This window comes from Wallemia ichthyophaga (assembly GCF_000400465.1).
Source record: "Wallemia ichthyophaga EXF-994 unplaced genomic scaffold scaffold5, whole genome shotgun sequence".
In the NCBI taxonomy this organism is placed as follows: Eukaryota; Fungi; Basidiomycota; class Wallemiomycetes; order Wallemiales; family Wallemiaceae; genus Wallemia; species Wallemia ichthyophaga.
The window spans coordinates 320,929-343,487 of record NW_008806278.1 but is presented as its reverse complement, the minus strand read 5'-3'; the positions used below and the strand labels follow the sequence as shown (position 1 = coordinate 343,487).

Below are 22,559 nucleotides of genomic sequence, written 5' to 3'. Positions count from 1 at the left end.
ATGGCTGAGGTAGGCGAGGATAATATACATTTATAATGGGATTACTAAGTTGTGCATGAACATTGATTAGTTTCTTAAATCACTCCTCACCCTCCTCGACGCCTCTTTAGACTGTAATTTTGCAGCAACGAGGCCGTATTTGTCGCTGTGTTCGGAGGCCCTGTTGTAATTATCAAGGGCGGTAGAAGGGTGATTGAGCATTTCATTCAAGACACCGACGTTGAACAGGCCGACGGCGAGGGTGTGATTGCAAATTTTGTCCGAGTGCGCGCTGTCAGCGTGAGTTACCAGGTCCACCGCTTTATCAGCCCACTTGAGAGCGTTGTCCAAGTTCTTAGATGAGGGATGAGCGGTGAGAACGCTAGCGAGGTTAGTCATGAGTAAGGCGGCTCTACAAGTGTCAGAAGTGGATGGTTGGTGCAGTCTGAAAGTGGGTGGGGGTAGGAGGAGAGTGATAGCCTGCATATACAATGGTATGGCCATCTCAGCGTGTCCGCTCTCGCCATATATAGCTGCTAAACGCTCGAGACAGCCGCCGAGGTCGGACACAGCCACCCACTTCGGGAGGTCGAGTTGGTGCGTCATAAGGGAGTGAGCGTGGGTGTTGTCGGGCTGTTTCTCCAACGCCTTTTCCCCGTCCCTCTCACTCTCATTTTCCTTGCGCGCCTTCTCCACGCGCGACACACGGAACATCTCATCGAGAGCCCATTCGTAGTAATGTTGCGCACTTGTGCTGCGCATAGTGTAGGCCATATCACCGAGTTTAACAGCGAGAGCGATAGCTCTGTGAGTTTCAGCGGGAGGCGCGTCTTCTTTGTGCTGTTGGCGCAGGAGGTAGCTGAGTGCCGTAGAGAGCAACCGATGCGCGTCACTGATGCGCTCGCCAGCCTTGCCGCTGCCTCCGCCCTCACTCCTCCCGACCACTTCGAGCATATGAGCGAGGGAGATGTGCAAACCGGTGACGACGAGTGGCTTCGACACACCCAATCCACCCTCGCTCTCGAATTCACTCTCGGGAAGTTGTTCCGCACGGTCGATCACGCGTCGCCAATGCTCTTCTGCGCGGTTGTAGTCGCGTCCTCGCTGCGCTTTTACGGCTAGACGCAGATCCGCGCGGAGAGAGGGTGGCCATTGGTTGAAAGCAGAGTAGTACTCGAGTCTGTGGGTGTGAGTGGGTTGTGAATGCAATCAATCATTCCCCTCACAGCGAATATATGGTTACTCCCAGTCCTGTGCATGCCAGTATGGCGAATAGGGTGCCTAGTGGAGCGTAAGTGGATGTTTGAGTGACACACAGTCTGCCACTCTTACTCACCTTGTCGAATTCCCTTTGGTGGCTGCTGCGTTTGCGTGTAGTGGCGGTGTGCACCCATGTTGTTATTGTAAATGTTTCTGCCGCTGTAACAGTGCTTGGATGCTGTTGCAGGCGCATTGGCTCCTGCCTTCAACATGCACATGGATACTCTTCGCGACACCCGCAGGCTTCCCATCATGGTCATTTTCGAGAGTGGACGGTGAACGGTGGACAGTGGAGAGTAGACAGTAGATTATAGACAACAGTGTGCCAGGTTCATGACGGGAAATACATAAAGTCTGTCTTTGTAAGAAAGCACACCCGCACAATTAACTATAATGCGTCATATATAATAATCGTAAAGTAACAAAAAACAAGCCCTTTTAATACCCTAGTGAGCACCAGCGGTGGTAGTGCTAGGAGTCATATCCTTCTCCGACTTGACGTCGACGTTGTGGAAGTCGAGTATCTCAGAGTACATCATCACCTTCCACTGATCAGTAGGGAGATCAGCGTCGTTGAACGACCAATCGAAGCGTTCGTTAGCCGTAGGTTCATCTTCTGGATCGTGGTAAGGAGCGAGGTAAGGGTGAGCGAGGGCGTCTGCGGCTGTAATTCTCTTCTTGGGGTTAAAGTCGAGCATTTTTTCCAGCAAGTCGATCTCCTCCGCGTTGGCATTAGGGAAGCGGTCGGCGAAGGAAATTTTGTGTCTCTTTGGTAAAGCGTCTACGAAACGGCGAGTGTTTTCGGATGTGATGGTGTTGATGACATCCTCAGGCGGTGAGCCGAGCAGCTCGGTGATGACGGTGAGCTGATGGACGTGGTCTTTGCCGGGGAAGATGGGTCTGCCGTCGATCATTTCGGCAAAAATGCAACCGACAGACCAAATATCAACGGCGGAATCGTACTCTTGCCAAGTAAGCATGATCTCAGGTGCCCTGTAGTACCTCGTAGAGACATAACCAGTCATCTGGGGATCTTGCAACCTGGCCAAACCGAAATCACAGATTTTGAGGTCGCAGTTTTCGTTGATGAGGATGTTGGAAGGTTTCAAGTCGCGGTGGACGACGCCAGCTGGGTGTACGAATTTAAGAGCACGGAGCATCTGGTAGAGGAAATACTGAACGAACTGCCTTTCGAGGGGGCGTGAGGAGAGAAGACGGTGGAGGTCAGTACCGAGCAATTCAGTGATAAAGTAGATATCCTCGCCTGGGGAAATGAAAACGTCTAACAAGGAAATGATGTTCTCATGGCGGAGGTGTTTCAGGAGTTTTAGTTCGCGGTAAGTGCGTTTTGCGAGTACGGGCGCGGAGAAGGGCTTCATGACTTTTTTTATGGCGACAGGGCCACCGGACTTCTGGTCAGTGGAGGAGCAGAGGAGACCGAAAGCGCCCATGCCAACAGGCTGCAGGTCGGTATACCTGGTGGTGACTTGGAATATATTACCAAACACACTAAGCTTGACGAAACTGCTGTCTTCTTGGGACATGATTGGAGGAGTGCGAGCTGTGGTTTGGTAGGAGTGGGCGAATTGGGCGAGCGTAGAGAATAATGGAGTGATGATGTCATAAAATGCAAAAGTAAAAAGCGTGGATACAGCAATCAATACATGGCCCTGTAATTATCAAAGTTGGATTGTACACTCTCAACAGGATCTTCAAATTTTCGGTCTTTGTGGGAGTGTTTGATGAGGTCGTATAGGTCGACGGAGCCGAGGTTCGAGTCTTCGGATAGCTCACCGAGATCTTCCTTGTTTATCAGATTAAGCTGGTTTGATTTGAGGTTGCTGAGTTGGAATCGACACGCACACGAGTATAAATCGAGTTTGTTGAATTCGCTTGAGGATATTATCAGGTGCTGCTCAATTATCTTGGTCGATGTTATGTCCTTGTATTTGTCTGTAAGTTGAAGTAGATCTTTAAAGTAAATGAGGCTGTTATCGGGCAGCTGGGCACTGGTAATCAACCTGATATAATCATCCAGCTGCTTATTTGTTTCTGTAGTTTGTATTTCAATGTCCTTGTCCTCCTCAGCACTCCCACCACCACCTTCCAGCACCTCCCTAAACATCTCGCTCCTGCTAAGCAAGTGGAACATTTCCACCTGGTATTTCTTGTTGTAGCAGCTGATCAGCGTTATCTGATTCGTCATCCTTCTTACTCCCCAACCACCAATGTCCTCCCTCGTTTCCCGCATACACGCTTATCAGAAAAATAAAAATTTATACTCCAGTTTATCTGATAAGATTAGGCATCTCACTCCACCCATCAACACCAAGTTGACGGGCTATATGCTGTTCCTCAAGCAGAACAAGTTGGATGTCAAGGTGGCTGCTGAGAGGTGGAGCCAGCTCGACGCTGAGTCCAAGCACCGATACATCCAGCAAGCGTCCACGCTCCCTCCCATCAACTCGCGCGGCACTATCAACAAGCACGACTACAAGCTCATCCGCAGTATGCAATTCGAGTTGCTTGAAGAATTTCACCAGAAACACCCACTCAAACACCCACCAACACGCCTGAGACCGAATGTTTATCCAAGACACCAACGCAGTCCTCCCACTCCCTGGCAGCTCTTCATTTCCGAGTTTAAACCCGTGCAGTCGAACCACCCCACAACAACCCAACAATCCTTCTCAAACCACCTCAAACAGGCCTCCCACCGCTGGAAGCATCTCAGCAACGACATGAAATCCCGCTACTTGAGCAAAGCCAACCTCAACAAGTCTCGTCATGTCATTGAGGAGAGTAAGAAGGGTGAAAATTTTACACCTTAGTGTATTCGTATATGTATATGTATCTATATTTCCATTTAGTACACCTGCTTGCGCACCCATTCCATTTGTCTGCCCCTTTCCAAACCGATCTCCTCAGCACTCTTCATACCCGCGCCCTTCTCGAGACGGGGCACTTTGACGATACCACTCTTGCTCATAAGTTGTGGCTGAGCGCCGCCATGCAGAGCCTTGAGGGTGGCTTTAACCACCTGCATACTGTTCTTGCTTCTCCTGCACTTGGCACTGAGGTCTTCGATGCCTGCCGCCTTGGCGACTTGGTGGACGAACGGGTTGCACCGAAGTCCGAATCCCGCCGGCCTGCTTCTCAACTCGACGACTGAAGCGCCCACCTTAGATTTAAGTTCACCATAAACGGTACGGTCTTGAAATCTATCGACATAATCCATTTCGCGCACGCCGGCTATGGTAGCTTTACGGATAGCATCGCCGTTGCTGTCACCCTTGCCTTCGCCCACGCCCACCATGCCTTTGCCGTTACCGACGACTACCAACGCATACTTGCTCATGATCTTCCCTTTGCTTGTCTGCTGCATGACGCGCTTGGTGATGAGCGGGAAGGTGTATTCGGTGAGCGAGCGGAGGTGGGCGAGTGTATAAGGAAGACTCTTGCTCAGCTCGTGTAGCGGGTCTGGAGTGGGTGAGTGGATGTTTAGCTGTAAACGCACTGCTCACCCCCTTGGTACATCTTTGTAATGGCCTTTTGACGCTCCCCTTCGAGCACCTCAGTCTCGCTGGGCAAGCCTGCCTTGAGAGGATCCTCCCCTTGGGCTACATCCAGCCGCGGGTAAAATGCCCCCAGATCCGGCCACTGCGATAGTTTGTTGAATTTTATATCTTTGCGCAGTGTGGGTTTGTTGGGTAACGTCGTCGTGCTCGTCGTGCTCGTTGCCTGGTGCTTGTTCTGTACGCCACCCGTTCCACTCACACTCCCTGCCACGCGCACACTCCCGCTCCCTTTCAACGCCCGGTTCACCGCTCTGCTTATCTTCATCAGATGAGAGACGAGATGCAAGATGTCAAGATGTGAACAAGGAGAATATCAGTCAAATTACAATTTGCATTTTATTTATTTATTAATTATTTATTTTATTCATTCATTTATTTATTCATCTCAACCACCATGATCTGCCCACACTGCGCCAGTGTCGGCGAATACGACGACAGTGCGCGGGCGTATATCTGTTCTTCTTCCGAATGTGCCGCGGTGCTCGGGGTCTATCTCGACGAGGGGTATGTCGGAGGCAGAGGTGCCGTGGACGCGGCACAGCCGACGCGGAAGCAGACACACCCACCAGCCTCCGCCGACCACGTCCAACACGCCCTGCAATCCATCTGCACGCGCATCCTCGCTCCCCATCTCCTCGCGCCCGCCTTGCATGTGTGGCAGCAAGCCAGCACGCGCGTCTACACCCGCACACCCGCCGCTGCCTTCTTCCTCTGCGCCTGCGTACTTCTGGGTGCGAGTACGACCAACACGCATCACTCCCCCGCCTACAGTTTCTCCCTCCCCCGCATCCTCATGGCTGCCAACATCCAGCCTGATGCCGAGACGGTCAGGCGGACAGTACGCACTGTGCGGCGCATCAAGCGCGCGCTCAACTTCCAAGCGGGTGTCGATGTATGCGCGTCTGTCAGCGCAGCCCTCGATGGGCTCTTTGCGCAGGCTCAAAGGATGAGGGAGAAGGGAGTGGAAACACAGTTTCAAGATGAGCAGCAACTGCACACATTGGACCTCCGTAGCGTACACAACTTGGCCCGTGACTTGCTCACCCTCGCCTCTCATACCAACTACCTCGACAACAGGCGGCGCGGGCGTCCCGTAGCGGTGGCCATGGCGACACTAGCCATCGAGTCGCATTCGAGCGTGAGTATGGGTGCGGGTGTGGGTTCGAGCGGGCGCAGACAGCTTATCGCGTTACTGAGCCGGTGTGCGAATAGTGATAGTGCAGCTCCCTCCCTCTCCATTTCCGTTTCGCACCGCGCCGTCGCCAATGCCACCCGCGAGCTGCTCAGCCTGCTAAGGAAAATCGCTCGAATGCACATACCCATCCTCGAACAAGCCATCTGTGAACTCAAACGGAAGAGGAGTGCGAGCAATAGCGGTGACCATGGCACGCATACGCAGAACCAGAAACATCGCTACACGTCGCTGGCGTGGGTGGGCAATGTGGTGCAGTATGCCCTCACACACCTCGACACGCAATCTCTCGCACACACTTTTACACCCGACTTGCGCAGGAATAAGCCCAGCTCCAGCTTCAACTCGGCCGCAAACACCAGCAACACCCCCTTTGCCGCAGCTGCAGTGGCGTTCGTACGCGATAGACAGCCTGCCGTTATCAGCGTAGACGCATCTCGAAGGCTGATTGCCGATATCGAGCGCGTATTGGGTCCTGCTCATGCTCATCCCACACGCACTAGATTCACTGATAAAGTCAGCGACGATATTTCCGATAGCGAACTATTTAGTGATGAGGAATTGGCATCGTATTTGCACTCCCAGAATGAGGTTGCTGCTAAGCAAGTGGTTGTGGGTGATAGATACGACCTTACGCAGTCGCAAATGCAGTCACAAACGCAGTCACATGAACAAAAACGCAAGAAGAGGCCCGTGGATGATGCCAACACTGATGCAAATGTACAAACACGAAGCACCAAGGCTACTAAAGCTACAGATATAACCAGTACACACATTAAACCTGCAGATATACCCGATGGCATGAGTATGAGTGAAGAATTTGAAGATATCATTGATAATGTTTGATGATTGATGATTTATTTGATGATGCGATGCTATTCCACAGTTACTCAACAACTCTGTCACTACCGCTCATCCCCTTTACCTTCTCCACCTTCTCCACCCCTCAACCTGCCCAGAATTACTCCCGATGTTTGCTCCGCCTGGGCCACCACTTCGCCCAGCCAGAGCGGAGCACGGTTTATATAACGCATCCTGTCTACAGCTTCTGCGTGTTTTAAGTGCATTTTCTGTGCTGCTTTGGTGGTGGCCGTGGGTTGTGGCGGGTCGAGTGCATTCCACCTCCCCGCAGCGACCGTCTTGCGTCTATTGCGTGTATTTTTTGGTGAAGTATGGGAATGGTATATGTCTGTGATATTTTTGATAACCTTGTGTGCCGTTGTGCCCGTGTTGGTAGCTTCACGGTGAAAATGCTCGGTGGCTTTCACTGACAAGTGAAGTTAGATGAGAGCTATTGCAAATAATATACTCATACCACGCGTAGTCAATTCCTCACTCCCCCCAAACGCCCCAGCCACTTGAAACTCATTCCGCAGAAGACGATGGAGCTGCTTCTGTGAACGCCGCGATTTCCACGCTGCACTCTGCGCAGACTTTAGTAACCTTCTGTAGCCCTGCTGGCGGTTCATGATGGTTGCTGGAATGCACCGTGTTCTGTGTGAGTTATGGGTATGAGCATAAGCATGCAATTCTTAGTCTAAAATAGACTACCAGATACGCATTCAATGCTCTTCGCTCAATCGTCACTGAACACCAATGACTCAGCTCACAAATTCCTCAAGCACCTCAAGCACCGCTGTAATTCTACGCGATAACAGCACCCAGAGTCTGGAGAGCAGCAACAGTAACATTAACAGCAATAAAATAAGCACCGCAGCCACAAGCAGCCCCATCTACGTCGAGTTCGACCCTCTCGACGATCTCGACGAGCACGGCCACAGCGACAACCCACTCCACTGGTCCACAGCGTTCGTAATAACCACACACACGCACAACCGCACTCACTCCACGCAGCCGCAAAAAGCTTATCCTCATCGCCACAATAGGCTTCTGTTTCCTCATCTCGGGCTGTTCCTCCGCCTTCTCTCAGGGCCAGGCACAGATGGTGTCTGACCTTGACTCCACGGACCTCCTCGGCGAGCTAGCCCTCGGGATGTACATAGTCGGCTACAGCATCAGTCCGCCCCTCCTCGCCCCACTCTCCGAAGAGCTCGGCCGGAATGCCATGTATCAGATCAGCTATACCCTCTATTTCCTTCTGTTCCTGCCTATAGCTCTCGCACGCAATATGGCCACCGTTGTCGTTTGTCGTTTCCTCCAGGGCGCCTTCGCTTCTGCGGGCACATCGCTCGTCTCTGGCACCATCTCGGACGTGATGGCGGCTGGCCGTGCGAAGGATACTGTCGTAGCTCTCTTCGCCTTCTCTGCTGTATTCGCCATGGGCCTCCTACCTATACCGTTCGGGTGGCTTATTGTTTACGACGCGCGCAGCGGATGGCGTCTGATCCAGTTCATACAGATGGGAATGGCGGGCGTGTGGGCTGTGTTTCTGTTCGCCGTGCTGCGCGAGACCCGTCCACATGTTATTCTCCTCCGCAAAGCTGCCGCGCTCGCCCGCTCCACTCACCTCCCTTACACTAGCAAGATACAGAAACCTGCGCTGGGGCAGCTGCTTAGAGTGTCGTGTTGCAGACCGCTGGAAATGCTCGTGCGCGAGCCTATCGTGAGTAGCCACCGTTACCTTTGTCTTGCTTTTCTGTCGGCCCATACACAACAATCCCACTCACAACACACCCGCAGATCACCTTCTTCAGCGCATGGCTAGCCCTGGCATGGTCGTTCTACTTCGCCATCATTGGCTCCATCTCGCACGTCTTCGGCACGCTCTACGACATGAACCAGGGGCAGCTGGCGGCCATCTACACGAGTCTAGTCGTCGGCGTGAGTGTATCGCTTCTCTTCAATTTTTGTGTACAAGATAAGCTATATGCGCGCAAGCTGGACATCCGCGGACCTGAAGCGCGGCTATATGCCGCAATGCTCATCGGTCCGCTCCTCCCCATTGGCTGTTTCATCTACGGGTGGACATCCTACTCCTACCTCCCCTTTGTAGCTCCGTGTGTCGGTCTGGCCGTTATCAGCTGCGCGTTATTCACCATCTATCTCGCAGCTACCCAGTATGTCATGGACGCTTACGGTCCCTTCGCTGCTAGTGGCGTGGCTAGTCTCAGTATCGTTCGCAATCTATGCGCTGGTTTCTGGCCTCTCTTCACTAACACTTTCTTCGATAACGTTGGCTTTCAACTCGCTCCTACTATCATCGGATGTGCTGCCGTCGTTTTCTCGCTGACTAGTTACGTGTTATTTTTCTTGGGTTCGTCTTGTTCTTTTCTGTCGCTCCTCACTCACAACTCCTCCCCAAACATACAGGCGCGAGAATTAGATCAACTTCCCGCTTCGCTCAACATCTCGCATGCTCAGATGACAACGGCGACGACAAAGACAAGACCCCTTCTCAGCCAACGCAATCAACGGAATCAGTCTAACGGAATCTCTCTCTCCTTTGTATCTTGTGTATTATCTTCATCATGTAATATTTTTTTTTTCTCGTATTGGTGTACAGGTGTATGCGATCAAATAAGTACATTCCGTTTTACTATTATATTCTCCAGGGAGACATATATGGCGACGGTGTTGGTGAGTTTTCCGATGCGGGGCTAAACAAGGTGTTTGTTTTGCGATTCTTGGCAGGAGTAACGACGGCATCTGGAGGTGTAGACGTCCAAGTCGACGTAGACGTTGACATGAACAGGTTGGCATAGTGTGTGAGCAGATACCTGCGACTCGAGTCAGCAAACCGCGCACTACTCGCGCACGCGCTCCAACTCACTTGGAAAGCTCCTCCCATCCACCACCGACCCTAACCATAACCGTGTTAGAGCGGAGTATCCGACAGAAGCACAGCTTTGGATCAGGTGCGCCTATCCAGTACTTGCCAGTCTCGTAAGACTTCTTCACGTCAGTAGCCGCCATTACAGCCCTCTCGATGTTGACAGACAGAGGTAGCGAATTGACCACCTTCCCTACAGCCACTAGAGTAATCCAATTAGCATTATTTCATCACTCCCTTATAGTAATACACAAACTCACAATCAAGTTTCGATTTGGGATTGGCGCGATACGCCACTTTGAAGCTCGGGCGCGGCGATCTAGTGGAGTGTGACGACGACCAACTCTTCTTCCTCCCACTACCACTCCCATTCCCCTTGGAAGGTGTGGTCGGAGCAGGAGCGGGTGTTTTGAGAGACGAGGCTGATGTCGAAGTCGACAAGATCCGCTTCTGACTCGGACTGGCATCTGACTGCGTCTTGTGCGGCATGGGCGTCGACACTGCCCGATTTGTGCGACGTGATATGCTAGACCTGGTTGCTTTCGTGAGGTCATGCTTACGCGTCGGCGTAGTATCATGCGCTTGTGCATCCAGCGTTGGTTTGGCCTTGCGCGGCGACGGGCCTGGCAGATTGAGTGAGGATTTGGACCAGTCTTTCATATTCGGGATAGCCGGCACTGGCGGTATATCTCCGTCGTGCGTGGCGTCGAAAAGTTTCTTGTGCGTTGAGCTTGATGACAATTTCCTCGCGCGAGGGCTGTTGTAATCTACCAGACTCAAACCTGAGAAAGCGCTGGATGAGGATTCAATAGAGCTAGATCTTAGTCTATTAGACGGCTGGGACGATGAATTGCAATCATCGTCCATTGTCATCTCAATTACCTCTTCGCAAGTCGTCCTGAGCCGGCCAATATGCCTCAAGACACGCTTATCCTGTGAATTCTGTATATCCTTTATGATATTTTCGAATGAGCTCCGAAGATCATCTATCTGTTTCTGCTCATCAACGGCGTTCAGCATTTGAGACAACAAGTGGTCGCCATCGTCTATCTTTTTCCTCAGTTGAGATAGCACCAACATTCGGTCGAGTGTCTGTCTACTCTCGTTCATGAGGTCTTTAGAGGGCTGAGTATCACACTGAAGCTGATCGAGAACCTCCACCAAACTAGAGTGGAGCTCAAGCGAAGGTAGCTGAGCGATTGTGTTGGAGTCGTCGAGCGTTGAGAATGCGCGGTCTCTAATATCAGCTATTTTGAAATAACATCTGTACATTGAATTGAGTTGAGACAGAAACTCCTTTGCGTCCTTTTGCACTTTTGTGTTGATCTGAGCAATCAAAGGCGAGGACTGATTGGAAAGAACTTTGATTTGTTGAACTAGTTGTTGAAACGCTGAGAGAGCATCGTGTGATGGTGATAATACGAGTAATCGATGAAACTCATTACTTAAATGAATCATCGCGCTCGACTGTTGTCTTACTTGCTGGAGAAGCTCAACAAGATTGTAAATTTCAGAGTGTAAAGCAGTGTAATTAGTTGCAGATGATATAATATATTCAAAAGCAGCTAAATCTGCGAAAGGATGGGGATTTGACTCTAGTTGAAGCCATGAATCGAGAAATAAGTGATGAATGAGAGATTTGTGTGTTTGTATGAGACTGATAAGCTGTGTGAGTGAATTTTCGAGTTTATCTTGCTCGTCTAGGAATGAGTCAGGAACTTTAATCAATTCGATCATCTCATCAACGGCGCTAGAGGAGAGAGTGAGGATGTCGACGGCGATACTCAATGAGTCGTTGGAGTTGTTAAAACTGAAGATTTTCAACAATTCTAAATATCTTTTATGCTGATCAATCCAGTTTAAGCGTAATTGAGTGAGATGAAGATTGAGTCTATGTTTATCATGAAGTTGAGTGGCTGATTCGAAGACGGTTATAGCCTCTAAAACGACTTGCAAGTAATCTGTGTCTTCTTTTGACAGCTTCCTATTGGAGGTGTTCTTAGCGACATCTTTCAAGCCTTTATCATCAAAGTGTGTTAAATCAACGTGTATTCCCTTTAGCTGGGTGATAAATGGCTTGAGTGTGTTCTGATCTGGTAATTCAACATCGAATGGCTTAAATTGAGGGATATCCTGCACAGCCTAATCCATTTGAGTCTATAGATTCTAATATTCCACAGTGCGCCACTCACATTAAGTATTCGAGATATTTGCTGATGCTGTCCGCGAAGTTTGTCCATCAACTTGATTGTACAAGTCAAACGAGTCAACGTCATCGGATATGTGGACATATATATTCAACTTTATTTTCACTTGTTCTATAAGCTCAACTTCTTAAAATTTTCCATTTAATTTCCCTTGAAGCGCTTCTTATCAACTGCCATGGGCCTCGGTGGACGCAAAGAGAAGCAAAAGCTGCGAGACGATCCTCGGAATCGCCAGTGGGCGGATGATCAAAATAAATTTGGATTTAAAATGTTAGCGAGTAGCGGCTGGAATCCTCAAGTTGGTCTCGGCGCTGCAAAACAGGGAAACGTGAACGCTATCAAGTCTTCTTACAAGTTTGATACCATGGGTATTGGCGCTGATATGAAGAAGAAGGATGATTGGAGTGGGGGACTTGAGTTTGGTAACATTCTCGCTAAACTTAATAAGGGTGGTGCTGCTTCCTCCCCAGCGGCAACTTCCACGGCAACTCCCACTCCCACTCCAACTCCTCCACCATCTTCCACTTCTAAAAACGTGTACGTGTACATACCTCTATACCCCTCCTCTCACGCTTATCCACTCAGATCGAGATCCAAGTACCGCAACGCCAAATCTCAGCTCAATAAGGATGCAATGAGGGAAATTCTAGGTGTAGACGCCAATGGCTCCGTACCATCTACGGCGGACCCTTCTCGCGAGAATTCCCCCACTGAAATTCCAACGATGAAGAACAAAAGCAATCTGTCAATACAAGAGTATTTCAGAGTTAAGCTTCTCCTCAAGTATCAACAAGCTCAAAATGCTCCAGCCGTTGCTCCATTAAATAATATACCTCCTCCCGTTGAAACTCCAATTGAAACTCCAGATAGCAGCAGAGGTAGCTCCCCCTCACTCAAACGCAAACGCTCAAAGTCCATCAAGAAGGAAAAGAACGCTTGGAAGGATTTGCTTTAACTTATTTATTCACCAAAAAGAAACAATATATTCTAGATCTTGTTATCGTTGCTATACTTGTAAATTACATTAAAATCGTCATCATCGATTAGACTAGGATGTAAACTGACTGCGTCCATACTCTCCTTAAGTCTATCGTCACGTGGTTCATCCGTTAAAGCTTCTGTTAGCGTTACTCCGTTGATATTCGTGTTTGATTGTATAGGTGAAAATGTCGCACTTTCTGTCAACATACTGGGTGAATCCACTAACTTTGTTGGCGATGCCACGCTCTCTCTTCTTGGTGCTGGTCCTGTGAATGGTGATCCTGGCATTTGGCTCATCAGGTCATTCTCTGTCGCTCTATCTTCGACTATCATCGACAAATGTCTCTCCAGTTTGCTTATAGCATCATAGCTGTCATACAGCACTGGGTCCTCAAATGTCCTCTGTGCCGCTGGTCTTTGTCTTGCACCTGTTGCTGCTGCTTGCAATGCTGCATCTTCTGATGCTGATGGTTTTTCCATGGAATCTGTTCTCGTTGAGAATATCTGTGATTCTGGGAAGACGTTTGATTGCGAAAAGGCTAGCGACTGATCGCGCGATTTCGATTCGGGCATTGATTGAGATGGTGTAATACCACTGCTCAGCTGATTGTTAGAATCTGCAAATTGAGCGTGCGTCTGAGCTAGTTGAGCTGCTTGTGTCTGAGCCAGCTGTGCTTGAGACGCTAGTTGTGCTTGAGACAAAGGTACCTGAGACGGAGCGAGTGATTTTGATTTCGTAAGTATCGATAAATCACGCTTTGTTGGTGAGTACGACGAATGCGAGTATGTTGAGTGTTCTTCTTCTTCACTACTCTCACTAGATTCGACATCGTCAGCCTTCACATTTTCTTTCTTCATATGATCATCCTCCTTGTCTTTCTTAGCCTCGCTATCTTTCAATTCAACCACAACAGGCTCGACAGGCGACTTTTCGTTCGAGGAGTTACCATGCGAGTCGTCAGAGCTTGCTCCACTAGCGTATCCCAGCTTCTGTACACCTTCAAAGTCTCCTTCCAGAGGACTTTCAACGACCTTGTCAAATGTCATAGCTGAGGACCTAGTTCTAACTCGAGCAGGCGGTGGTGGTCTCTGAGACATTTGTGGTTTTTTCACCGAGGTCATCGACGACGCAGTCGATGCTGTTTCACTTCTGCCTCCGTAGTGTATCACTCCTGTAGCAGCGGGAAGGGAAGGTCTGTAGCGACTATTCTTCGTCCAACGTTTTTCAGAATTAGTGTCTTCATCTGTGCCCCATTGGTGTTCTGGCGATGGGTGCAGTTTGTGCTGAGCCAAGGCAACGAATGGCCCCAAAGCTATAGCAATCACGCTCATAACAATTGTCGGTATTGTGAGCTCATATGGTCGTTCAAGTTCCTGGCGCGGTGTAAGCAGAGCAGTGTACAAGCGCAATGACAACGCACGACATAATGGTGTATATTGCCATCGAAGAACTTGCGAAGTCCCAAGCTGAACCCATCTGGAGATTCAACAAGAACGTCGATACCCAAGAAGAACAAGAAGAGACCTGTCCAAGATATTCCAAGGGCCTATTTCGTGTTAGATAGTGGTTGAGTGTATCTTCAATCACATACCTGTCCTGCTCTTCTGGTCTGTTTGAAAAAGAATGAAGCCAATCCGATACCAGCCAGGAGACCAACAAGAAGCGCGCGGGGCCATAGATCTTCTGAAGCTTTAGAAGGAATCAAAAGCGTTGCAAGAAAACCGAGAGCGGTGACTTTGAAACATAAGCATTGTAATAACTAGCTAACCAACGCACTACTCACATCCAACGGGAGCGTAAAGAGCGAGACCAACTTTGACACCGCGTGCTAAAACAACCACTAGCGTTACTACTAAAAATACCACCTGCGCGCGTTATGAGACCGTGTTTAATTTGGCAAATCACACACACCGCGGTTGCAACAAATATGATGATATCAGAGCCTTTTTCGGTGTTTGATAAGCTATTTCTACCAATATTGTCAATAAAAACGATCCATATGACTGCATAATTAGTTGACTGTCTGACCATGCACCCTTACTCACTCATAGCAGCAATCAAGCCAATGTTAAAACCTGGACCGACTCTCCAGCGCTGACGTAGACCAATCGTCGCTAAAATAAGACCGATTATGAGCGAAAAAGCTCCAAAAAGCTTTCCTGCTACGTCAGAACCACCATCTGTCGCCGAGCCTTGCTCGACTATGTCTCCGCTTTCGCTGTCAACGGCAGATACTGTTCCATCTGGTGCAGTCGTTGGCTGTACCTAATTAGTTTGTGCATTTTTATAGCATCTTTGAGCTTACGTATATCTCTGCATTAGCATAGCACGCCAAGGCGAGCAATAGAATCGTTGATGCCAAATTTTTCATCCCAAGTTGTCGATATAGGGTATGTAAACAAACTTTGGTTTGGTCTTCTTTTGCTGGTCTGTGATAACGAGCGCTTCATCGAATATTACTAACTTGCCCGATTTGGTTCCATCTTCGCACTAGTCTGAATACTTCATTCCAATGTGAAAATCTTAATACTATATGGGTATAACACAATTTACAATTCATCAAACTCTGATTAAATCTTTTAAATTACTTGCGACTGATATCATTGTCGATAGCAGCCTTTTGCGTGTATCTCCTTCGAGGATCTCATCTCCCGAGTATTCACATAGGACTGAATTAGAGTTTGATAGGTTGTTGGCTATAGTTTCTATCCTATAGATATCATTCGATTCCTTGACACGCTGGCATATTATCGTTATTGTCGATGTAGTTGATATGATTTGGTTGAGGTAACTGCTTAAGTCTGGTAGCCGAGTATTGCGGTGTTGTCGGGAAGAGGATAAGACATGCTCTATCATTGCTGTAACTTTATTGGAGTGCTCCTCGACTTCTTTCTTGCACTCATCCCATGATCTCTCAACATTCTCGTCCTCCACCATCTCTTCATCCGTCGAGCCTGATAACGGCCTTCTTAAACCTATTAGCTTTGCCAGTTCTATTGCTGACATTGCAACATGAGACGCTGCAGCATCGAGCAGTGAGATTGGCGAAAGTCCACCACCCATTGCGTGATTGTGTGTCGCTGTCATCATATTGTCTAGCGTAGCGATCAATCTTTCTTTCGGTACATTGATACGATCCCTTTCTGCCTTTCCAGCGCTGTTTTGCCACGTTTCAGTATCGCTTTGTATCGATATAACAAAGCCGACGATTGGCTTCATGACGTTCAGGACGAGTGATGGAGATGTAGATCTACCAGCAACAATGAGATCATCAATCGCAGTCTGCAGCCCTGTAAGCGACTCGAATGCAATTGCACCATGTTCGTTTATTGATATATTGGCGGCATTGTTATCAGGCAATGGCGGCTGCAGCCCACTCGAACGCTTGAACCTATCTAGCTCTGACTTAACCAGACCAAACCTATCTCTGAGCTCCTTTAGCTGTATTTCAAGAGAGTGGATGTAATCTCTATTTTGCTCCTCAGCCATATAGTGAGACTCTTCTCTTTCGCTGAGATTTTTGACCTCCTCTATCAGCCGTCCAACATGACTCTTAAGTTCATCCCTTTCTCTCTCAAACTTTGACTCCTTATGTGCAAAATTGAGTTTCAGTCTGTCTGCTTCACCGCTATCAAATGCCATGCGAAGAGGTGAAGAGGCTGCTGCTGCGGGTCTAGGCGGAGGATAGAAGAGTGGCGGAGTACCTCCATCAACATGTTCTTCTCTGGGTGGGCTTTCATCCCGTGAATGCTCGAGGTGCTCTGGCTGTTCTTGGTGCTCTTCAACGTCCTTCTTGTTAGAGTCACTAACAAAGTCTCTTTTAGATTCATTTCTCATATCATTCTCCAACGACTCCTTGAAATCATTCAGTGAAGCGTCGTTGAAGAAAGATGAAGAAGCCGTTTTGTGCTGATTACTATGATTGTCAGTGTCAGGTGCGATTGATAGACTTTGATTAGTGGATTGTGGAGGTTCAAAGTCCTCTGCTGAATTGTCATATTCGGGAATAGATGGTTGATGGGAATCTGTGTTGGCGAAAGACTGTTTGTGTTAAAGATAAGGTAAGCAGTCGGATATAGACTCACATCGAGGTGGGTAATGTGGGTATTAGTGTCTGGTACAGAGCTGTAGCTAATACTACGAGTGCTTCTTTCGCCTGCGTCGTCTATGCTGTCCACCCTTAGACCGTCGTGGCTGTAGCGACTACGGTCTATCGTAGGGGGAAGCGGCAGATCTGGCTGTTCGTTTTTTTCTTGGAGAACAGATACAGATAAGGTTGAGTGCCTCGGGGTCGATTTAGTGAATGGTAAGGATGATGTTGAAGCCAGAGAGCTATTTCTTTTGAGATCTGCGCCCGCAGATTCTGTGTTTTGAACAAACAAGGCCTCATTACCGGCATGATTACGCTCAATTGGATCCCTAAATGGATCGACGTTTGATAAGCTGTTTGTAGATTTACGCGAAGATTGAATGCTGTTGTGCTTTTCGGTAGAGTTGAGATTTTCACCGCCAAACTCAATTTCCATATCGACAAGCTGCTCATCGACCTTGTTCTTATCGACCTTCTGTTCCTGCTCATCCATTAACTCAGGATATCTCCTAACAAGTTCAAAGTAGACATCGGAAGCCAGATCCTTGAAACGCGTCTTTGGGAGAGTTGCAAGTTTTTGCCTGGCCTGGTTACGCTTGGGATGAAATTCGGCTTTTGTGGGGAGGTAAGGGGTTGCAGAAGTCTTGTCTATGCTGTCAGATTTACTAGAGCGCGGGGTTGAATCTTCTTCGCCGTCAAAGCGCCTCTGCAGCTCGTCAAAGACATCGGTGGACAATTCCTGAAATTGCTGACGCGTAAGCCTGGTGAGCTTGTCTCTGGCAGAAGTTCTAGAAGAGTGAGACTCCTTTCTTAAATGCGTGTCTAAGAATTCTGATAAAAGGTTGAAATGTACGCGAGCAATGCGGCGAGAATCCTCTCTGCTAGATGCTTTCGGTGAATTTGTATTATTTCCGGATGTGGCTGCGTGCATAGTCGATCAATATCGCTCAGTTGAATTGTTGTTGGTGGTTTGAGTGCTTGAGAGTGGCAGACGCGTAAACAAGATAATTGAATTTTACCAAGCTATTTTAGCTGTATTTCAATTTGGCTTAACCTGAGCTTATTTCTTACTTTGTACTCGTCGTCATCATCCCATCCTGCATCTGTACAACCAACACATAGTAAAATGGCAGCGTTCGCTAAAGCTTATCAAGTTCGTCATTAATCTAATCTATTCCTATCTTACTCCTTGTAATCCACAGTCCTCCTTCAATCGCAGACCTAACCTTACGCTATCATTAACAAACGGTTCGCTATCCGCTATGGCAGATACCATCGCACAAACTATTAATGTAGGCGATATTCACATTATACACGCGTTTCTTATCCTCAATACAGCCAGAAATGGATGATAATCAACAGCGGAAGTGGAACCCAAGAAGAACTGCAAACTTCTTTATCTTCGGTGCTGCCATGGGAACTCCTCTCAACTACTGGAACAAGTTCTTGGAAAAGAGATTTCCTCTTAAAGGCCCTGGCGCACTTCCGCATACTCCAATAAGTCTCAGGATGCTTTTCACTAGGGTCGGTGTGGATCAGTCAGCGATGTAAGTATTTTGGTTGATTACACGCCTATAACAGTCTCAAACTTCAAACAGGGCGCCGTTCGGTGTAAGTCGCATCCATATCCGATGACGTCACACTCACAACATTCAGCTTACCGCTTTCATTGGCACCATTGGTGTACTCGAAGGGAAGTCCCTTAGAGAGTTAAAAAACAAGTACGAAGACCTGTTCCTCCCAGCAATCCTTGCAAATTGGAAGGTTTGGCCTTTGATCCAATTGGTTAACTTCCGATTCTGTCCATTGGCGTAAGTGGATATGGTTATGAAAGCATCCTTGCTAAGCTCCTTTAAGCTTCAGAGTACCATTTACCGCTTCATGTGGTGTCTTGTGGACATTATACCTCAGCAACCTCAACTCTAAGAAGGCACCAGAAGAAGTCCCATCTCCAGTTACGATAGAAAAAACTCCAACTAAGCACCGATGGGAACAAAAGCCAACCGGTGAATTCTCTAAGGCCGAATTAGTTGGCGTTGCCAGGTAATCAAACTTATAACGACTAAAATAACGTCCGGATTGACGAAAGCAGTTGATAAAATAGATAGGTGTAACTTGTAACGTAGAAAATTCATCTTTCACCGTGTTAAAAGTGTAAAATGAGGTTTCCATAGCATTGCTTTCCCCGCGTGGTGTGAAATGTTTGCAGGTGCGTTGCCCACGCGTTTGAGCAGACAGGGATGAGTAATAAAGCAAACGCTTCGATTTTCTGCTGAATTTCGTCCTTTTTGTTTTATCTTATTCTTCTATCATTAAGTTGCAATTCGGATTCGCATCACATACCTCAAAACGAGTCTAAGAGATAGCAGAGGGGTTTAACAGTCCATAAACAATTTTAATAAGGCGTAAGAACTTATCAAAATAGATATATTCAGATCACTCTGCAAATGGCCAAAAAAGTGCAAGGTTGAACTCAGCGAAGCCGTATACTGGCAGTTTGAACATTTCAGAATAATCATCGTTTTCATACAGCCTTTAGCATTCCAAATAAATCTTTTCTCGACTCTCCGCTAGATATTCAACGAGTTGGATCTCGCCCATATCAACTATCTAATCTCAGATGACTGATTTACGAGTTTTAATGATCTCCGAATAAAATTACTTCACAAACAGCCCCGAATACTTTTTATAAGATAATGCCAGATTTATATCCCTGAGGATTCAATCGCGCACTGTAGGATGTTCAAAAGTTGCAATCCGACATCACTCTTTACTACGCATAGGATGTGTATGGAGGATTCTAGGCAAGGAATTGATGCATAAAATTTCTCGGACTTATAGAGACCCCAAGAACCCAGAAAGATTGAGTGATCAACCTTGTCGACGCGATTTACGTTTCCGACAAGTAGCGTCTACAGGACTCAAATATGGCTCCAGGGAAAAAGTACTGTCATACCGGATCATCCCACGCCTATTGGGTACACTTAATTTAAAGAAACGAGGGGGTCAGGCCAACTCTGAAATTGGGGTTTGGCTTTTCACCTGATGCATTTCGAGATTTCAAATAATGCGGGTGTGAAGGTGATTTAGGCCACGTTGGAGTAGTGGAAGGCAGGATATTGTCTAAAGAGCTTTTCAAGCAACCAAATTACGCTCCCTGCGACATGCCACATCTGGTTTGACGAGCACCGAGCGCTATACAATGCTACATACTATAGGCGCACTCTTGAATGGCTCGTGAAGAAACCTGCTACAAACGATATCCAGATTTCTCAGGTTTCCAGTCGTTGCGGTGCTATGACGAATACGTCATAGGTGAAAATTACACCCGAATTTCGAGAATGATATACATTAATTCAAGAATACACTTACTTCTTCGGTATTTGCATTGGTGATCTACAATGTCGAGCCGCCATCGAGCACGATAAGATTACCAGTGACATGCGAGCTGCCCCTGCTCACCAAGAAGAGAAGGGTTGCAGCAATGTCGCTGTCCTGTCCTAGGCGGCCTGTGGGCTGACTAGACAGGAGTTCGTCCATGTGATCCGCGACGGCGTGGCGAGTCATACGCGTTTCAAACACAGAAGGCAGCACAGCATTGATCATGATATGTTTCCTGCTCAGAGTCTGTGCGAGCGTCTTGGTGAGATGATTGAGAGCTGCCTTGCTAGCGCCGTAAGACCACGAGCCCGCATCTGGCGATACAAGTCCACCAGATTGAGCACTCGTAACCACTCCGGCCACAGATGACACGTTCACAACGTGCGCTGGCTCGATGTTGCTCTTCCCCTTAGCCAACAGGTCTGCCAAACCGACAATCATGTAAAACGTTGCTTTCACATTAAGTGCCATTATATTGTCAAAGCCTTTCTTTTCGGGGAAATCTTCAAGCTTTGCGCCCCATGTCGCGCCTGAGTTATTCACTAGAATGTCGATCCGCTCTTCCCTCGCTTTGACATGGTCCACGACGACATCAACGCCAGCTTTCGAGGAGAGGTCTGCAGGGATGTACTTGACAGCACACGAGGGGCTCAGCTTCTGTAGCTCGTGAGTGGCTTGCTTCAGCTGATCTACCTTGCGTGACGTAATGTAAAGTGTTTTCGCGCCGTTCTGGACGAGTGTTTGCGAGACGATATAGCCCAGGCCCGATGCACCTCCTGTGACTATACAAGCTGATCCTTGGATGCTGTATAGCTCTGCCAGATTGAGGTTTCGCTTATGTGACATAGCCGGTGATGGATGTAATAAAGGTATGGACGAGAAGGATTTCAAAAGTATCAATTATTGGCTGGAAATTGTTACATCGAGGGTATTTAGAGTAGTGTTCATATACGATCACGCCTTCCAAGAATATTACAATTACTGCTTGTTACAATTTAGATGCTTCAGGCACACCGAGGACGCCATCGAGCCATGTAATTACATCTCTGACAACCTCGTACTTGAGATCACCTGCTTCCATGAAGAGCTCGTGTCTGGCGTTGGGGTATATCTTGAGTTGCTTCGATCTAGCCATGACCGAGTCAATAAACAGTTTGGAAGCCTCGAATGAGTTGAGATTATCACTATCACCATGCGAGATAAGTAGTGGTACATTAGAAGGGTAGAATTTGTAGTCCTGCGAAATTAAAAGCGAGCCATAACGCAGCATATCACAGACACCACCAAGCGTAGCTGTCTTAGCAGCCAAAGCATCCTCCTCAATCGCATTCTGTACCACCTTGTCGTGTGTTCTGTCCTCAGGATTGATCATTGGAGAAATTGTAAAACTGCCGACGATACCTTTGCACTTGTTCACGAGACTAATCAGGAAGTTTGGCGGTGGTTTAGTGAGTCTTATCAGGGGCGACATGGCGATCGCGCCCTTCAATTCTGGCAATTTGAGGTGAGGATTGCGAGTCAGAGCACCAAGCGTAAGGCCACCGCCCTGTCGCAGTGTAAGAAAAGCTCGCTGTGAATTACATTATCATACCATTGAGTGGCCCATTAAAAACAGCGGCAACCCCACATTTTGTTCGGAGAATTTGAATATAAGGTTTTGGATGTCTCCAAGTGCGAGTTTCCAGTTGGTGAGGCCAGGCTTGGGGTTGCCGATTTTCTCGTGGGTTGAGCGTCCAAAGCCTCTCTGGTCGAAAGCAAATACCTTATATCCAGCACCAGCGAATTGCGGGAAGATGTGGGTGTATCTGTCGATATGCTCAACAAAGCCGTGGACGAAGAAAATGAGTGCTTTGGGGTGGGTAGGCGTGTACGTCTTACTGTAGAGCTCTACGCCATCATCGACACAAACCCAGCTAGTGTGAATTTGAATATCGCCCATTCGAGAGTGAGAGTGAGAATGAGTGCGATTGGAAGGAAGGTGGAGGTCACGCGTGTCATGGCTTATAATACCACAAGTTTTACATAAAAGCCATAAGTTTCGCAGTCTGTAAAGCACTCATAAGCCATAAGATATACATGATAAGGAATCTAAGCTAATCTAAGAGAGAAAGTTCGACTAGGAACAGCTTTGACGTTACTAGTTTTACACAAGGACGCAGT

The 22,559-nt window shown here is 48.0% G+C and overlaps 13 protein-coding genes across 13 annotated transcripts; 5 read left to right on the top strand and 8 right to left on the bottom strand.

The window, feature by feature from the left end:
- Nucleotides 1-66: 66 nt before the first annotated feature.
- Nucleotides 67-1,499, bottom strand: J056_003709 (uncharacterized protein; the record flags this gene model as incomplete). The annotated part of the gene is made up of 3 exons (XM_009268925.1): nt 67-1,159; nt 1,206-1,260; nt 1,316-1,499. 3 exons carry the CDS (start codon nt 1,497-1,499, stop codon nt 67-69), a joined length of 1,332 nt encoding a protein of 443 aa, XP_009267200.1.
- A 186-nt stretch (nt 1,500-1,685) lies between these two features.
- J056_003708 (Mitogen-activated protein kinase HOG1) lies at nt 1,686-3,391 on the bottom strand (the record flags this gene model as incomplete). Its single annotated transcript, XM_009268924.1, has 2 exons — nt 1,686-2,800; nt 2,938-3,391. The coding sequence occupies 2 exons, from the start codon at nt 3,389-3,391 to the stop codon at nt 1,686-1,688; spliced, it is 1,569 nt and encodes a 522-aa protein (XP_009267199.1).
- Nucleotides 3,392-3,467: 76 nt separating this feature from the next.
- J056_003707 (uncharacterized protein) lies at nt 3,468-4,070 on the top strand (the record flags this gene model as incomplete). The annotated part of the gene is made up of 1 exon (XM_009268923.1): nt 3,468-4,070. The coding sequence occupies one exon, from the start codon at nt 3,468-3,470 to the stop codon at nt 4,068-4,070; it is 603 nt and encodes a 200-aa protein (XP_009267198.1).
- A 35-nt stretch (nt 4,071-4,105) lies between these two features.
- On the bottom strand, nt 4,106-5,082 carry J056_003706 (uncharacterized protein; the record flags this gene model as incomplete). The annotated part of the gene is made up of 2 exons (XM_009268922.1): nt 4,106-4,719; nt 4,764-5,082. The coding sequence occupies 2 exons, from the start codon at nt 5,080-5,082 to the stop codon at nt 4,106-4,108; spliced, it is 933 nt and encodes a 310-aa protein (XP_009267197.1).
- Nucleotides 5,083-5,211: 129 nt separating this feature from the next.
- J056_003705 (uncharacterized protein) lies at nt 5,212-6,855 on the top strand (the record flags this gene model as incomplete). Its single annotated transcript, XM_009268921.1, has 1 exon — nt 5,212-6,855. One exon carries the CDS (start codon nt 5,212-5,214, stop codon nt 6,853-6,855), a length of 1,644 nt encoding a protein of 547 aa, XP_009267196.1.
- Nucleotides 6,856-6,914: 59 nt separating this feature from the next.
- Nucleotides 6,915-7,478, bottom strand: J056_003704 (uncharacterized protein; the record flags this gene model as incomplete). Its single annotated transcript, XM_009268920.1, has 2 exons — nt 6,915-7,276; nt 7,325-7,478. 2 exons carry the CDS (start codon nt 7,476-7,478, stop codon nt 6,915-6,917), a joined length of 516 nt encoding a protein of 171 aa, XP_009267195.1.
- A 127-nt stretch (nt 7,479-7,605) lies between these two features.
- Nucleotides 7,606-9,395, top strand: J056_003703 (Polyamine transporter 3; the record flags this gene model as incomplete). The annotated part of the gene is made up of 4 exons (XM_009268919.1): nt 7,606-7,817; nt 7,864-8,572; nt 8,650-9,223; nt 9,280-9,395. The coding sequence occupies 4 exons, from the start codon at nt 7,606-7,608 to the stop codon at nt 9,393-9,395; spliced, it is 1,611 nt and encodes a 536-aa protein (XP_009267194.1).
- A 113-nt stretch (nt 9,396-9,508) lies between these two features.
- Nucleotides 9,509-11,979, bottom strand: J056_003702 (uncharacterized protein; the record flags this gene model as incomplete). The annotated part of the gene is made up of 4 exons (XM_009268918.1): nt 9,509-9,686; nt 9,740-9,941; nt 10,000-11,881; nt 11,932-11,979. 4 exons carry the CDS (start codon nt 11,977-11,979, stop codon nt 9,509-9,511), a joined length of 2,310 nt encoding a protein of 769 aa, XP_009267193.1.
- Nucleotides 11,980-12,121: 142 nt separating this feature from the next.
- J056_003701 (Protein pxr1) lies at nt 12,122-12,901 on the top strand (the record flags this gene model as incomplete). The annotated part of the gene is made up of 2 exons (XM_009268917.1): nt 12,122-12,483; nt 12,532-12,901. 2 exons carry the CDS (start codon nt 12,122-12,124, stop codon nt 12,899-12,901), a joined length of 732 nt encoding a protein of 243 aa, XP_009267192.1.
- Nucleotides 12,902-12,933: 32 nt separating this feature from the next.
- Nucleotides 12,934-17,949, bottom strand: J056_003700 (Protein SPA2; the record flags this gene model as incomplete). The annotated part of the gene is made up of 8 exons (XM_009268916.1): nt 12,934-14,301; nt 14,349-14,474; nt 14,520-14,662; nt 14,712-14,793; nt 14,840-14,931; nt 14,974-15,187; nt 15,494-16,969; nt 17,014-17,949. 8 exons carry the CDS (start codon nt 17,947-17,949, stop codon nt 12,934-12,936), a joined length of 4,437 nt encoding a protein of 1,478 aa, XP_009267191.1.
- Nucleotides 17,950-18,280: 331 nt separating this feature from the next.
- On the top strand, nt 18,281-19,065 carry J056_003699 (Protein SYM1; the record flags this gene model as incomplete). The annotated part of the gene is made up of 5 exons (XM_009268915.1): nt 18,281-18,310; nt 18,357-18,565; nt 18,617-18,629; nt 18,675-18,829; nt 18,876-19,065. The coding sequence occupies 5 exons, from the start codon at nt 18,281-18,283 to the stop codon at nt 19,063-19,065; spliced, it is 597 nt and encodes a 198-aa protein (XP_009267190.1).
- A 1,349-nt stretch (nt 19,066-20,414) lies between these two features.
- On the bottom strand, nt 20,415-21,245 carry J056_003698 (Rhamnolipids biosynthesis 3-oxoacyl- reductase; the record flags this gene model as incomplete). Its single annotated transcript, XM_009268914.1, has 1 exon — nt 20,415-21,245. The coding sequence occupies one exon, from the start codon at nt 21,243-21,245 to the stop codon at nt 20,415-20,417; it is 831 nt and encodes a 276-aa protein (XP_009267189.1).
- A 142-nt stretch (nt 21,246-21,387) lies between these two features.
- J056_003697 (Putative monoglyceride lipase) lies at nt 21,388-22,338 on the bottom strand (the record flags this gene model as incomplete). The annotated part of the gene is made up of 2 exons (XM_009268913.1): nt 21,388-21,945; nt 21,991-22,338. 2 exons carry the CDS (start codon nt 22,336-22,338, stop codon nt 21,388-21,390), a joined length of 906 nt encoding a protein of 301 aa, XP_009267188.1.
- Nucleotides 22,339-22,559: the final 221 nt, after the last annotated feature.